General features: G+C 31.7%; 1 protein-coding gene across 3 annotated transcripts in view; it reads right to left on the bottom strand.

The window, feature by feature from the left end:
- Positions 1–6: 6 nt before the first annotated feature.
- Positions 7–11,491, bottom strand: part of LOC106458350 (exostosin-1-like) — a 77,954-nt gene continuing 66,469 nt past the window's right edge. For all 3 annotated transcript variants that reach the window (XM_013917858.2, XM_022384532.1, XM_022384533.1), the window contains exons 5-8: positions 9,288–9,383; positions 7,115–7,204; positions 5,083–5,243; positions 7–2,614 (exon numbers count right to left, since the gene is read on the bottom strand). In XM_013917858.2, coding sequence (XP_013773312.1) covers positions 2,245–2,614; positions 5,083–5,243; positions 7,115–7,204; positions 9,288–9,383 — 717 coding nt within the window. In that variant the 3' untranslated portion in view covers positions 7–2,244. The remainder of the gene's footprint in view (positions 2,615–5,082; positions 5,244–7,114; positions 7,205–9,287; positions 9,384–11,491) is intronic.

Genomic DNA, 11,491 nt, shown 5'->3' with positions numbered 1-11,491 from the left:
AAAATTCACTGTAAAACTATACATATTATCCAGGGTAGCTCAGATTTTAAGGTGAAAATTCATTGTAAAACTATACATATTATCCAGAATAGCTCAGATTTAAGGTGAAAATTCAAACAATTTCTACTTATTCACAATCTCCACTATTCCAAACAGGGGGAAAACAATGTTTGGCTTTTAAGCACCTGGAATAAATGTTTAACTTTTAAGTATCTAGAGCCTATTAAATCTACAAACCACTTATTTTTTCTGAGACTCATTTTTGTTGAATCACTGAAAATGAGTCATCTTTAGTTCAGATAAGTTTTTTTTAATGAACGTAAATATACAAATATGTACTACTAAGTACTAAAAAACAAAATTTTACTGATACTAAAACAAACAAATGAGAAACATAATTTCAAAACATCCCAAAAGCATTAGTTAAGGCTGTACTTAATATTGATTAAAAATATTTACCGCAAGCTAACTTGACGTATTTCTTTAGTAACATAAGATTAACTTGATGTGAATTCTTCTGTGTACAGAAACTAATGAATTACTGTTAAAGGGCCTTTCTGCTGCTTGTTTGTGAAGCCTTTCCAGAGAAACGGATGCATCATCACTGTTTCTTTAATATAACAAAATCAAATATCCCTATGTACCAACTCGGAAATAATAAGTACAAAAATTATACTTTCCATTGCTTATTATTTTCAGTTTCCCAACATGATTAAGTTATTCAACTCAGAACTTTGTTGTTTATTGAACATGTGACAGTTAACATCGTATCAAGTGTACTTGGGAATGCTAGTATGCTTGTAATTCTATGAACTTATTTTTTTTATCATGTATGGCAAAGCTCATATTTCTAGGCTAAAAGTTGTGAAATAAGTTACATTAATATTTTATTTAACTTAATGTACGAAAAAACTTAAGAATTTTGATCTATGTACTTTTTGTTTCAGCCCCATTCCTTTAAAAACAGAAATAGCTTGAAATCTGTTGTAGGAATCAATTGTATCTTGAAAAAAAAACCAACAAAAAACAGATCAATTGTAAAGTATATTACAAGAAGAAAAAAAATAGGTAAGTCAAAGCTTCTGATAATGGAATAAACTAATGAATCATAAGGGAAAATCAGATTTATTATTATTTTCTATGTGCTAATGAAGTATTCTGTAAGACAAAAAGAAATAATCTGCCATTTGAAATTAACCCAATTCTTAGTCGGTAATAACTAGATTTTTTATTAATTAATCTTAAAATGTTGATTTGTTTCCAATTTAAATTGCATGATTCATCTCCATAGCAAAACATTTGAAGATTTTGGATTATCATCATCTGAAATGATCTATCTTGTCCTTAAGATTTAAACATATCAGCTGCATTAAATCATCATCATGTTAATTGTGATGCATAATATATTTTTGCCCAACTAACTCTCAATACAAACAAATTCACATCATGTTTAAAAGTGAAAAAAATGAGCATTTTCTTTAGTTCACCAAATACACAATCATTTAATTAGAAAATAGAGATCATTTTAATAAATTTAAATCATAAGTACTTATATTTTATTCAGACGCACAGTGTGTGAACAAATTTTAGTTTTGTGCTGCAAACTACATTTCTTTGGTAGGTCATGCTGAATTTCATCTAGCGATATTCACTCCATACCGATGATACCAAATGTCAGGTAAACCATCATGAATGACCACCATTTTTCAGAAGTGTGCACTCCTCCAATCTAACGACATAAGGCTTTTTAGATGTTTCCACATAAACCAAACCTTTCTTTCCAGAGTAGATAAGTCAGCTGATAGATTTCTCTCTACACTGAGCTATGCTATGCTTCATTTTACTGCATGGTTGAAGCACTAAGTTTAACCTGCACTGCAAGTTGGGTATAGCTTTAGTGGATTTTGAATTACAAGATGTTATCTTGAACATCACAAAAAAAGCAAGAACTATCTTAGCTAAGCTGGTAAATTATACAGAGTTGTTCTTTACTCATTCTAGACCAAGGTGTACTCTGAGAAATCAAGAAAGATATGGTCAAACTATCATGTGTCATGTAATGAACAGCTTACCCTTGCTGGAGGGTTATTTAGCTAGGCTTAGCAGCTTTATATTATTGCTTTCTTCTTCACAGACAAGAATTCCCTTCTAATAATTTTAATAGCTCCATAAGCTAGACAGTTCTAAAGGTCATTTTTATTGAAACATTGTAATGGCACTTCAAAATTCCTATTTTTTCTACCCTCACTTCCCACCTTCTAGTTCCAGTTTACGGTACCGTTTACGTAGGTTGGACACAGGATCTTTAAAGAGCACTGGATCCAAGCGAAGGCTTGACCTAATTAATGGCATGTATCCAAATATTTCAACAAAGGTAGTCATGCAGGCCTGCCTCTGAATAAAATGGTCTGGATCATTCCAGGGTATTGGGTACATCTTACCATCCATTGCCACATTCTCCTTGTAATTCTTTCGTTGTGTCACTTTGATTGGTGGTAGCTTGGTCACATGGCTGACTAGAAAGTTCATTAGAATATCCTCACAATTCTGTGATTGATCCACAGTCTTGTGCAGTACACTGTGCAGATAATAAGTATATAAGTAGTTGTAGTACCTGAAAGTAAAAACATGCACAATAATTGCAGTATATACCAGTACACTGTGCAGATAATAAGTATATAAGTAGTTGTAGTACCTGAAAGTAAAAACATGCATAATAATTGCAGTATATACCAGTACACTGTGCAGATAATAAGTATATAAGTAGTTGTAGTACCTGAAAGTAAAAACATGCATAATAATTGCAGTATATACCAGTACACTGTGCAGATAATAAGTATATAAGTAGTTGTAGTACCTGAAAGTAAAAACATGCACAATAATTGCAGTATATACAAATAGTTTTAATTTTTAGTAAAAAATAATTAACTAAATAAAACAATATAATGTGTAAAGAGGTTTTAAAGTTCCTAAAATTAACACATGCTGGCTGTATACAATAAGTTGTACTGACTGACAGTTCAAGAGGTTGTATACCTGAAAATAAACGCAAGTACATATATTTTTGGAGTATTAGGAAATGGACATATTATGGTATACATGGTACCAGGATTTATTCAGCTCATAACAATATACATTACTGTAATACTTAGACACATACTCAGATTACCCATTGGGTCTAGGCCTATGCACTAAAGGAGTCCAGAAAGAAAACTGAACTGTGTTCTTTGTTCCTATTTTTGCACGAGTGTCTATATTTTACACCTTCACCAAAAAAAAAAGTTTTTAACTGAGTTTTGTAATGATCAGTCTGTAGACATAAAAAAAATCATAATAGTTATAGTTTAACACTTTTTATATTTTGGTGAAATTTCACTATCTTTGGTTAAGTTTATTCTCTTTTAGGAGAAAAATTTAATTAAGCCCCCTATCTGAGAATTCATGGGCCTAGTGTGATGCAGTTATTTCTGTTTTGGCTGCTTAACATTTGTTTCATTGCTTTTATCAGTTTTAACATACTAATTTTCACACAGATGAATTTGATCATTCATAAAAGTCATAATTTAGAAAACATATGGTGGGGGTCCTTTTTTATTTTATGCTTGGTTAATTCAGCACTGCCTAGACAAAAAAAAACTGTAATGTCAGTACTTAAAGTACAAAGCTAATTTATAGAAATTTAGTGTTTATGTATAATTCAAAAAATAGTAAACCTTATTTATTATTTTTTGAAAACAAATGACATACCAGAAGAAATTATGTTAAAATAAACTGTTACTCTTCATTGTGTGTTATTCCTCACTTATTTATTCTTTCAGAAAACTCAAAATATTTTGAAAATTATTCCAGTTTATCTAATAATTCAATTGAAACAAGTGAAATGATTGAAAGATGTTCTCGTCTTTTCTGGATAAACAGCCATTGCCGATTTAATTATAGTAAGTACAATTTTTCTGTAGCTTTATCAATAAAGCTTGGTTTTTAAATATACATTTTATTACCATTAATAGTTATTTAAATTTACTAACTTTATTTTGATGGAATCATTGGAATATGACAGAAAACAATGAACCAAAAAATGATTGCAAAAAAAAAAGAATTATTTGACTGAATGGCTTCTCAAATTTTTTAAACTTAAGTTAAGCAAATCAGTAGACAGTAACTGTGTTTCATTACAACATGTCTAGTATTTTGTTGGAAAGTGAGAAGTAAAAAAAACAACAACTGAGTTTATTTGACGAGTTGTTTAAAATAAGTTCCAGCTTTTTTGTACCAGTTCACATGGATGGATAGCACATGTTGTATTTCTCCTAAAAATTCTATTTTTACTTGGCCACCCCTTGCGTTTTTGTACTAATGACATATTATTAGAGTTCATAATTAAAATTTTTATTTCACTACTTTAAGAATAGTTTGTAGCTTAGTTTGACCATAAATAAATCTCTAAGAGAATTTCTAGAACATTAATTAAGAAAAGTACTATTATTTACACATGTGTGGACTGATAAAGACAACTACTGCCAAGGGTGCACATTAAAATTACATAATATTTACAGCACAAAGAAAGAGTTATATAATTCTGTACACTCACTACATAATAAATAAAGTTTAAATGGTTTTAAAACATTCATTGAAATCATTATATTTATCAACGAAGCATGATGGGCTGAGTTAACAATTACAAAATATTCTTAGACTACAGTATTTGATTAAGGAAAGCAATATTCATGTTAACCTTCTCTTAAAGGTTAAGAAACCAAACTACATACTGTATTTGACCAAGCAAAGCAATATTCATGTTAACCTTCTCTTAAAGGTTAAGAAACCAAACTACATACTGTATTTGACCAAGCAAAGCAATATTCATGTTAACCTTCTCTTAAACGTTAAGAAACTAAACTATGTACTGTATTTGACCAAGGAAAGCAATATTCATGTTAACCTTCTCTTAAACATTAAGAAACTAAACTATGTACTGTATTTGACCAAGGAAAGCAATATTCATGTTAACCTTCTCTTAGAGGTTAAGAAACTAAACTACACTTTGTTAAAGTACTCTATGGTTTGACAAAAAGTTCATACCTGTGGTAGAAAGCAGCTCCAGTAAGGATAATAGAATATTCATTGGTCCACTTACTGGTATATCTCCAGCAAGATTTACTTTCATCCCAGTAATGAGATCGGGCAGGATATCCAACAATCCTCTCTGGATATGACCGCCATACTTTGAAGGCAAAGTCAATCTGTGGGAAACATTACCATGAAATTGTATGATGACTATTCTTCAGTTTTAAGTTAATCATTTTGAATCTAATAACAACTCTGCCTAAGAGAATCGAGATCTTGTATACACTGAGCATGATCAAATAGCTTGTTATACTCCCACTAGTTCACACCACTTAATGTGTTACCATGGGAAAAATTATTAGTACAATGCCTCAAAGTTAAGTCATCTTGTGTGTTACCATATGAAAATTTTTTATTATAATACTCCCAATAACTATACTGTTTAAAGTATTATTATTATGGGAGTACTCCCGATAGAGAAATTGTTTAATGTGTTAACATGAGAATGTATTTTAAAGCATTACACAGGGCTGCAAATTTAAACTTCGTAAAATTATTTTGGTTTCAATAACGAATTTCCCATAATTCAGCTATGCAGATTTCGAAAATAATATTCATTTTTTTCTAGCATGTAAGGACTTTTAATAAATCAGGAAGAAAAAAAAAACTCTTACTTAGATCAAGTGTACAACAAATTTACCACAAGTATAACAGAATATGTTTGTGTCATTTACACAACCTCCTGTTGCCATAGCAATGAATAAGTAATATTAAAATGAAAAAAAATAATGTCAAAGTGCACGCACAAACAAATACTATCCAGAAATGAAACATCATGCGGCCTGTTAACCGTTTATATATTAGCGGTGTGTTTCTTGTGAGCTCTAGAATGATCAATAAGATTCTCATGTAGCGATTGGTCTAGAGAAATATATAGCCAGTGGTTGTCAACATTTTAAGAATAACAAAATGTGACCCGATTTCAATGACAATGATTCGCTTATGTAACAGTACATATGACGTTATGTGAAAAAAATGTATGTGATGGAGAAAAATGGATATCATTTTCAGATTCAGTGTACAGGAATTACTGTAGAACATGTAAAATTTTCAAGACAATAAAAACATCGCAGGCCTGTGTTACCCTGCTAATAACACCCACGTTTGTCACATGTTTTGTGTGTTACCTTGGGAACATTTTTAATGCAACACTTCCACTAGTCACAACAATTGATGTGTTAACATACAAAGTCTTCTTAGCTCAACTGAAGAACAGTATCTCACTCATATTCAAAATGGCAGTTTGTTACATTACAAATATTCATAAATATTTCTTCTCTGGAATAGCTAGATCTTTTTCTTTTTTTCCATTGAAAAAAACAATACTTCCAGAGATGTCGCTAGGCACTGGCACATGTGGCCTATGCCCCAATTTTACTTGACAGTACCCCAAATCCCCAGTTGGTGTCTTAAAAATCATCATACAAAACCATAATCAATGTTATACTAGATGCCGAAGATTCCCATTTCTTTGGGCCTGAATCTTCCAAGTAGCTAGCAAAGTCTCTGAATATATCGAGTGCATAATAAATATCAAATACACACAATCTGGCGGCATAACTATGGTTTACATCAAAAGATGTGTAATTTCTGGACAGAATTAATTAGAAACTAAACCTCTGTTCAAAGGTTTTATTACTCTCAGCAATAGGAAAATATCTATTAATGATCCAGATTAGAGCCTAACTGCTAATCAATGATTTGTGTATAATGAGAAATTCAGAATGACAAATAAATCAGTCATTTGAATTACTAATTACTATAACGTTTTTCCACAGATTTCACTTGAAATCCTACCCACTTTCTTATCAAACAAGAGCTTCAATCTATCAAACTAAGATGCATATGTAAAAGCATTAGCTAAATAGTAAATAACAGTTTTAAATTAAAGGCTGTTAAGTCCTCCAAGAATATTGGCACTATTATAACTTATGTTACTGTAATTTAGATTGAAAGAAACAGTAAAGAAAGGTAGGCCTACAAATACCTCTTCTGTGGAAAGAACCACATCTTCATCTAGGTTCAATATGGCATCAGTTTGAACAAGGAGATGTGGATGAAAGCGGGAACTGATTGTCTGGATAAACGAAAGATTGATTTATGCTTTAACATATACGTTGAAACATGCTGGTTAGTTATAAAAGTTATTCTTCACTTTACACTCTACCTACTCGAGCAATGATGTTGGGAAACCTTTTTTTTTACTTGAAAGATAGGTCAAAAGGTGGCAACTGTTATCATCTAAATTACTTTTTTGTACTTTTTATTCTTCATTCTATGTTTCCAAAATACAAGATAAATATCCAAAGTGTTATTGACTTTATTTATGTATATCTTCTATTGGTATTAAAATGCTTTAAGACTAACAGAAAAAGAGCAAATTTTGTGATTGACATTAAATTTTTGGGTATTTGTAACTGTATTGAGGATGTTGAGGTGTTACAGAATGATTTGGATAAATAAGTTAGTTGAACTAATATCAGGAAAATGATATTTAATTGTAGTAGGTGCAAAATACTTCACTTGGTGATTTGGAACGTACTATAGATTGTATTTAATTCAAGAAAGGTATGTCCCTAAAAGTGGGTGATAAGTGTTTTCCTGGTAATTATAGACATGTTAGTCTTACTCTTGTAGTGGAAATAATTCTAGGGTCTGGTTAAAGAAGCTTTGCAAAAGTCAGCGAGTGAAATTTGGTATCATAATAGAAAATCAACATAGATGCACTAAAAGGAAACCTTCCCTTATTAATAAGTTAATTTTTACCAAGGAGACTACATGTTACCCAGATGATGGAAAGGGTGTGAACTTAGTGTACTTAGATTTTCGCAAAGCTTTTGATAAGGTGCCACACAAGATACTAGCTAACAAAATCACATTGTTGAGTTTAAGTAAACTGGATTGTAATTTATTGTTAGCAATAAAAGTAAAGAGAATTTTAGGGTGTATTTATAGACATACTGAGTACAAGTCAAGAAAGGTAATTATAGCTTTATACAAATCACTAGTTAGGCTTTACTTGGAATAATGTGTACAGTTTTAGTCTCCTTATCTAAGAAAGTGAGGCTTTATGCATGACTTGGCATGAACAGGATTAAGTAGCTAAGAAAGTATATTGATTTATTGGAAAGGGTTCAGAGGAGGGCTATGAGGATGAATCTTGGAATGGAAGGGTTATCTTATGGGCAGAGGTTAACATCTCTTTAACTTAAAAAAAAAGAAGAAGGGACAATCTTATTGAAGCATACAAGATTATCCAGGGAGTGAGAGGGTAAATGACTCTGATTCCTTTGTGCTATATTCTGAAGGCAACAGGGTGAGAGGACACACGTGTAAAGTATAGAAAAAGAAAGGCAAAGATTCAGTTAAGAGATTTATTTTTTTAACAGTCTGATCGGTTTATAGAATGAGTAGTAGGGGGAGGCCAGCATATCACAAGAATTTGAAAGTGAATCGATAATTTCCTAAATAATAAAGGGTGGATTTAAGTTTTTACTTTTTCTCAAGGCCACAAAGGTGGGTGTGGAGGGTCAGCCTTAATTGGTCAAACAGTCCTTATATGTATATATATATATATATATATAATATTGGGTTCTATTATACAAAGTGTTTGTTTGTTTATAGTTAAGCACAAAGCTACACAATGGGCTATCTATGCTCTGCCCACCACGGGTATCGAAACCCGGTTTCTAGCGTTGTAAATCTGCAGACATGACGCTGTGCCACTGGGGGGCTATAAAAAGTGAGGCATGTTGAAAACATTTTACAATTTTTAAGTTTTCTTCTGAATAAACAAACTCTTAACGTTTTTGACAGTCTTAACGATACATTAATTTTCTTGTAGTTTATTCTGTCTGGAGGGTAGGTGTACAGTTTCTTACAAATTACTGAGATATAAAATATTGAAATCTAGGTCATGTTCTCTTATCCATCCATTTTGTTTTAAAAACCTTTCTGTATTAAAAAAAAAAGCAAACTGGACGAAATATTTCTTTGTTAAGAATAATAAATTTAATAGAAAATTCAGTATACAAAAAATAAATAAATAAGGATGTGTGGAATAAAGGGGTGAGCAAAAATAAGACACGTTACAACGATAAAAACAATTCAATTCTGCAAATGACTTTGATAATTTACGTAAAATCCTTAAAGAATGTTACCTTTTGGGGCGGCTGTATGATATTGACTGGAACAGCAACTTGAGGAAATTTACTAACGACAGGGGGCGCTGTTTCTCCATTCCACAAAACCATAATCTGCAAATTAGATTAATACATATTTTAACAAATAAATTAGACTAACAAAACTTCTCTCTCTTACTTTGTAATCATATCCTTTTTTTATATACATAAACAGACCAAATGATAATTTGTTAATAAATATAACTTTTAATAAGATGATAATTGTTTCTTGATAGTGATTTTAGCTGACGTTGATCATGACAGAAACGTGGAATTTTCGATGGAAGGGGAGCTACAAGGGGAAATGAGGTTTCCTTCTCGAACTGTGTATGTGAAAAGTTTTGTGGGGAGCATTTTTTTTTACACTGCTATACTGCAATACCTCTGCCATAGTGATGATTAATACAAGTGCAATGAATAATACGGTTATGCCTATTTACGCCTGTCACAGTACAATGTCGTTACTATTTGTTACAAGTAATAAAAATATTTTGTAACTGTAAAATGATGTAGGGATGGTCGTGCCAAAAGAATGCAAACAAGAATATAGGGATGATGCAGCTATATATATATATATATCATACCTATATAACTTTCAATATTAACATTTTATGTTACACTCTAAAATGTACGAGTACAAAATAGTTACGTGATCGGTTAATTCGACCGACATCGTAGCGAGAGTCTGTAATAGTCTAATAATCAAACATGTTTTGACTCAACTTGGTTTACCTTGTACGTAAGTCCTACGCTAGGCTCTAAGTTACACTACATTGATACTTATCCTGATGACCATGATATTACGACAAACAAACTGCATAACAACAGTCAGGAATATTTAACTTCCAACTGCAGTAATATTAAATTCAAGTATGCATTTACAGTGTGACATTAAATTTTAATACTGAAAATCATGTAGGGATGATCTATGTATAGCTGTATCATCTCTATATTCTTGTTTGCATTCTTTTTGGCACTGCCATCTCCACATCATTTTACATTTACAAAATGTTTTTGTTACTTGTTTTGTGATGTTTTTACCCCTTAATTGAAGGTCAGTATATTCTATGAATGTGTGTAATAAAAGTTAATATTATGTGTATTGATTTTTTTTATTCCTTCACTTTATACATAATATAAGGATTGGCTCCCTAAAGACACCGATTGTATAGTCTACAAAGCATTGAGCATTCTACATGCTACAGTCATCTAAAGTTCATCTATCATTGGTTGGCAATTCCCGTTTTACTCTGTACGTAAGCTTTTGAAAAGAACAACAGATTTTTGTGAAAAAGCTAACTTTAAGGAGTAATGATAACATCGGGCACTACCCAGAAACAGGTAGAGTGGATTTAGGTTTACACTGACGTTAGTGATAAAGTAGTTGTAAAGTTATCTCGACTGAAACAAGAAGAAAGCTGAACAATTTGGTGGATTGGTCAATTTCTGGTTTGGTATCTTAGCGATGGTTTCTTGTCTTGTTGCGTAGAGAAACAAATGAAAGTGAATGGCAATCGTCTTTTAAAGTAAAACTCTCTGTCATTGTTGATTTTTTAGGGTGCATATTTGTATGATGCCTATTCGGTACCTTAGCTCTATGATTCAGAACCAAATGTGGATATTTCTGGTTCTTTCTATACTGGATCAATGTTTGAAAAGTTCTAGTCGTTTAGCAGATGTTTTAATGAATTAATATGATTAATTCGTCAAGCTTATCTGTAATCTCGTACAGCTGGATTATAATTATTAAATAAATAATATTGTATAATTATTTGAACTACTAGTTCAGAATAGTTAGCTGCTTTTTGACATATTATCGTTCATACGACAAATATGTGTTGCATGACCCCTGATAAGAGGTATTTCTTTATCTTTCCACATCTTAAACATCGTAGGTTGTGGGGGAGAACACCTCCTGCTCGTCCGTTGTAATATCTACTAATAAATACCTGTTGCGTAAGTACCTATACTATTAAATGTTTCTTGCATTATTAACATCAAAGTGTAATTAACGTTTTAATAGAAAAGAAATCAGAGAGGCCAGTTGTCATACTGGACTGTAGATTGAAAGTTCCAAGGTTCACGCCACAGTGCCATTGAACATACAGTGTAGCCCCGTTATAACGCGATCGTTGAGGTCCATAAAATGTCATCGCGAAACAAGCGGGGTGGCGCTAAATCGG

The sequence above is a fragment of the Limulus polyphemus genome, unplaced genomic scaffold, assembly GCF_000517525.1.
Source record: "Limulus polyphemus unplaced genomic scaffold, Limulus_polyphemus-2.1.2 Scaffold449, whole genome shotgun sequence".
NCBI classification, from domain to species: Eukaryota; Metazoa; Arthropoda; class Merostomata; order Xiphosura; family Limulidae; genus Limulus; species Limulus polyphemus.
Note: the sequence above shows the minus strand (reverse complement) of the source record. Positions and strands in the feature narration are given on the sequence as shown.